At 42.7% G+C, this 5,192-nt stretch overlaps 1 protein-coding gene across 1 annotated transcript in view; it reads left to right on the forward strand.

Moving 5' to 3' along the window:
- The window catches only part of tcea2 (transcription elongation factor A (SII), 2), a gene marked incomplete at its 3' end in the record, with an annotated part of 25,576 nt that overhangs the window by 7,292 nt on the left and 13,092 nt on the right, over positions 1-5,192 (forward strand). The window contains 2 exon segments of the mRNA XM_014023689.1: positions 486-579; positions 4,659-4,804. Of these exon segments, the coding sequence (XP_013879143.1) occupies positions 486-579; positions 4,659-4,804 (240 nt within the window).

The following is a 5,192-nucleotide window of genomic DNA, read 5'->3' on the forward strand; positions in this document are numbered from 1 at the left end:
GTGTGTGTGTGTGTGTGTGTGTGTGTGTGTGTGTGTGTTTTTTTTTTTTTGGCCTAATGTAGACTGCATTTATATACATGTGATAGACATAAATTTATACATTAATCTTTTCTAGTCTTACTGGCTACTTAAAAAACTTACATGCACATCACATTCAGACATTGGTACACAAATTATGACCAACCTGGGGTTTAAAGTTTTTATAATAGACACATTAGCACTTGAGGTTCTAATTAGCAGTTTAAACTGCGAACACCAATTAGTAGAGCAGTGCCCTTCCTCCTATCTGTTAAGACTATATAAATGGCATTTTTTTGCATGTAATTATTTGTTTTTTCTGTGACTTGGCAGACCATATATAAAACTTAAATAATCAGATTTTTTATCTGTATTAAACTTAATCTATATTAAACTAAACAAAAAAACATTAGATTGACAATAGCTGACAATAATGAGCCTTGTGTGTTTTACTTCTTAATGGACAGATGGTTCAGAAGGGAAGTTGGAAGAGAAGAAGAAGGAAGGTTCCCCAATGAGGTCTTMGTCCTCATCTAAGGACTCTGGCAGCAGTGAGAAAAGGTCTGTTACTTAGTACACAAAGATAAATGCAAGTGATATCTAAAAGTGACTGTTGTTAGTAAATCTTGTTCTGGCTATAATCATTCTATCTACCAATAAACAAGCTGGCATGAAAACCTGGGTCATTAAAGTATGTCGTGAATTACTGCATAAAACTAAAAACATTATTATTTTTCATTACAACTCCTCCATCTTGATCATAACATGATGATCAAAGATGTGCATTGCGGACGTAAAAAAATGATCTCTGTGCAGACCAGTCTGCCGGATGTCCGCTTCAAGTCCGCATTGAGTTCGCCTCGAGACGAGTGGACCTCCACGGAGGAAAGTATGCCCGAGTATGTGGGGGCCTTAAATGTTTTCTTCCTCTTAGTTCTTTTGTGTACAAGTGCTTTAGAACTAGGGCACCTAAATAATTTTTCAAGCGCTTTAGGACTTGCACAACTAACTTTTGGATTAGCGCTGCCAACCACTGGTATTAAATGATTGGCAGAGGTTCACCAGTCTGCATTAAACTGTATGAATATAGTGTAAAATTTTCAAAGTAATGTTTCTCAGTTGAAAATTTGAATGACTTTGAATTTCCTATCATTTAATGTTCATATTATCATCAAAGTATTTTGAGGTGCATTGGGTTAAGTAGACCAAYGCACATCCCAGGAATGTCACAGAGCTGGTGACAAACATAAGAGAAGGCAGCCTGAGCATGGCCAGTCTTTGCAGTGAGGTTGATGAAATGGGAATGGAGTGGACAGCTCACCCACTTTGACCTGATGTTGTGCCCTGTCACAGTGAAGAATTTCCATACAGTTGGTGTAGAAATGCAACGTTGCAGTAATGGAATGTGATGACGTGTTGATCAGGCTTTGAGAGCATTGTGAGCTTGATCCACAAGAGGTTCCTTGTCAAGGTGGAGAACTTCTTTGAACATGGGTGAGACAGTTCAGCTGTAGAAGAATAGGAATTTAAGTTCACAGGAACCTCTACCATTCTAATATTTTTATGGCAAGCTCCAGAAATTCACTCTTTCTCCTGGTCTTTGAAAAATCAGCAAAGCATGAGTAGTGCATAGTGCAATAAATATCATCAGGTCAGCTAACTTAAGTTTAGATTTAGGAGATATTTCAGGTTCACAACTCCCTGCAGTTCAGAACTCTCTCCAGTTCAAAATATTTGGCGCATGATGAATTAATCAGAATCCGAATAACTTTATTGCCATTGTCAGTAAACAAGTTCAGACTAGGAATTTTGTCTGATGTTAAGGCCCCCACATACTGCAGTGTACATCAGTCCGCGGAGGTCCACGCGGACTCATTGCGGACTCGAAGCGGATGTCCGCTGGACTGGTCTGCGCAGAGATAATTTTTTAATGTCCGCTGTGTCGCACAATAAACAGAATGACAAATACTGTTTTGGATGTGACACCAAGCTGATAAAGTTGAGAATCTGTCATTTGTGGACGAAATGGAGTCAAATTTTGAAGAGCATCTCATGGAGGAGATTAGAAAACTTTGACGCGTTAATGAAGGAATATAAAGACTTTCAGCGAGCAACAAATTTGTGGGAGGAAATAGCTCAGATCCTGGGTAAGGTAGTTCTTTTCTTTTTTCTTTTGTTGTTTTAAAGCTAAAATGCAAACTATCTCTTCCTCCTTTTCCTTGAAATAATGACTGAAATTGCGAGAAATTAAAGAATTTGTCAGGCGGTCAGTACGCATACGCTTACGTATGAAGTGTCAAACATCCTCGGACAATATGCGCGGAGTCCGCACGGCTCATGGAATGCGCACAGTACACCCGAGTATGTGGGAGCCTGTATGGTGCAAACGTGTAAAGTGGTAGGTGCGTTGAGTGGCTGTTTTATGCCAGAGTTATTAAGAGAGTCATTTCTGAAGGAAAAAACTGTTCTTGGAAGTCCCTGAGGACAAGAGAGGATATTGGGGCTGTGACTTTCCTGAAATCCATGATTAGCTCCACAGTCTTCTGGGGGTTGAGCTCCAGGTTATTACAGCTGTACCAGGACACCAGCCGACCCACCTCCCTCCTGTAGGCAGATTCATCTCTTGAGATAAATCCGTTGAGGGTGGTGATGTTTGCAAACTTAATCAGTTTCATAGACTGATGGTTGGAGGTGCAGCAGTTGGTGAACAGGGAGAAGAGCAGAGGAGAAAGTACACAGACCTGGGGGGGAACCGATACTGATGGTCCGAGTCTCAATGTTCTTCCCCAACTGAACAAACTGCTTCCGAACAGGATGGAGGCAGGCACATTGAGCTAAGAGAGCTTGGCTTGGAGCAGATCTGGCAAGATTGGATCCGGGCGTAGACTCTTGGGGAGTCCAGACCCTCGTACGAAGCAAAGCGGAGAACATGGGACTGGTTTTTACCAGGTTAATACTTTACAAACTGGTGGTAAATACGAGGGATTGCTTCATGTTAACGTGGCACTGCCACAACTTTTTGAGATGTTCAAAATGACCTTATTTCCTTTCATAAAAAATGCTTTAGTTAAAAATGTTATGTTTACTATCTTCTATTGTTAATAAAACATGGATTTGGGATTTGCATATCATTGCATTCTGTTTCTAAATTCGTCTGTCCGTATGTTTTCTTCCACTATTCTGGGGTTGGGTCTCAGGGGTAGCAGTCTAAGCAGAGAGACCCAGACTTCCCTCTCCCCAGCCACTTGGGCCAGCTCMTCYGGGRRAATMCCAAGGTGTTCCCAGGCCAGCCGAGAAACAATAGTCCCTCCAGCGTGTCATGGGTCTTCCTCTGGGTCTCCTCCCAGTGGGAAATGCCCTAAAACCTTACCAGGGAGGCGTCCAGGTGAGCTTGGTCAACATTGTGGCCACAGTTCCATTAAGCTGTCTCGACAATGGGGGCATGGAACATGACCTATTCAGACTCRGTGTCCCCCACCTCTCCCGGAAAGTGTTTAAAGTTCTCCTGGAGGTGTGAGTTGAAGCTCAGTCTGAGGGAGACTCTGCCAAACTTTCCCAGCAGACCCTCAATATACGTTTGAGTCTGCCAGGTCTGATCAGCATCTTTCCCCACCATTGGAGTCAACTCACTACCAGGTAGTGGTCAGTTGAAAGCTGCACCCCTCTCTTCACCCGAGTGTCCAAGACACATGGCCACAGATCAGATGAAACGACAACAAAGTTGATCATCGTACTACGGCCTAGGGTGTCCTAATGCCAAGAACACATAAGGACCAGTGGTGGACAGTAATGGAGTACATTTACTTGAGTACTGCACTTGAGTACCTTTACTTTACTTGAGTAAAAATTTTTTTGGAACTTTGACTCCACAACATTTCAAAAACAAATATTATACTTTTCACTCCATTATGGTCCTTACAAAGGGAACCAATCACAGTTGTACCTCACACCTGGGATGGATTTGGAATTACATCATCTTCATTAAATAGCACCCCCTCCAAGGACTCCAAAAAGGGTGGGTAATCTGAACTGCTGTTAGGCGCATAGGCACAAACAACAGTCAGAACCCGTCCCCCCCACATGTAGGCATTCACCGAGGTGAACTGGGGGGCAATAAGTATGCCCACTCCTGCTCGGTGCCTCTCAGCAGGGGCAACTCCAGAGTGAAAGAGCATCCAACCCCTCTTGAGGAGACTGGTTCCAAAGCCAGAGCGGTTTGTCGAGGTGAGTCCAAATGTAGTCGGAACCTCTCAACCTCTCTCACTATCTCAGGCCCCTTCCTCACCAGAAAGGTGACATTCCATGTTCCTAGAGCCAGCTTCTGTAGCCGAGGATCGGTCCGCCAGGGTCCTCGCCTTCGACCACCGCCCATTGCACATTCTGTATTTACATTTTTAAAAAAAATTTATTGGAATTGAGACTGCACTTTTGGCTCAAGATGGTGTCACCCAATAATTGTTCTACCTTCAGTTACAAATGGGATCACCCAATATTGTTTACKTTTTGTTTCAGTTAGTGCCAATTTTTGGTGATTTCTTCACAATCAGTCCTGAAATGAAATGTAAATTTAACTGCACAGTTTGTACCTGCACTGCCTATGAAGTTTCATACATGTCTCTGATCATCTCACCTTTTTACAGCAGTAAGAATTCTGGGGACCTTCCCACCACCCCAACCACACCCACCCTACCCCATCGGGTCACCTCTTTCCCCCCTCCCCCAGTCACCACAGATAGTGTCCGGAGCAAGAGCAGAGAGCTACTGGTGGCTGCTTTGCAGACCAGTGGTAAGGAAATTTGTTATGTCAGTTTTAAGTATTTGCTCAATACAGAATCATTCAGACAAACTTAAGGTGCATATAAATTATTGTAAATGTTTAAAAGACAAGCAGTTAGTGACTTGTGATGTGTTTTGGCCTCAGTCATACTTTCCATTGCCATAAGCACCTATACATATTTTTCTCAGCTTGGAATGTTTGTAATAAATTATGAGTGTAGATTGATGTTGTTTTTGTTGAAAAAAAAATAATAGGGGGCATTAAAAGCCATCCTCAATGTCAGTGAAATTCCATTATCTTCCATCAATCCGTTCTCTCTCTCTCGCTCTCTCGCTCTCTCTCGCTCTCTCTCTCTATCTGTCTGTCTGTCTGTCTGTCTGTCTGTCTGTCTGTCTGT

The sequence above is a fragment of the Austrofundulus limnaeus genome, unplaced genomic scaffold (genome assembly GCF_001266775.1).
Source record: "Austrofundulus limnaeus strain Quisiro unplaced genomic scaffold, Austrofundulus_limnaeus-1.0 Scaffold386, whole genome shotgun sequence".
Taxonomy (NCBI): Eukaryota; Metazoa; Chordata; class Actinopteri; order Cyprinodontiformes; family Rivulidae; genus Austrofundulus; species Austrofundulus limnaeus.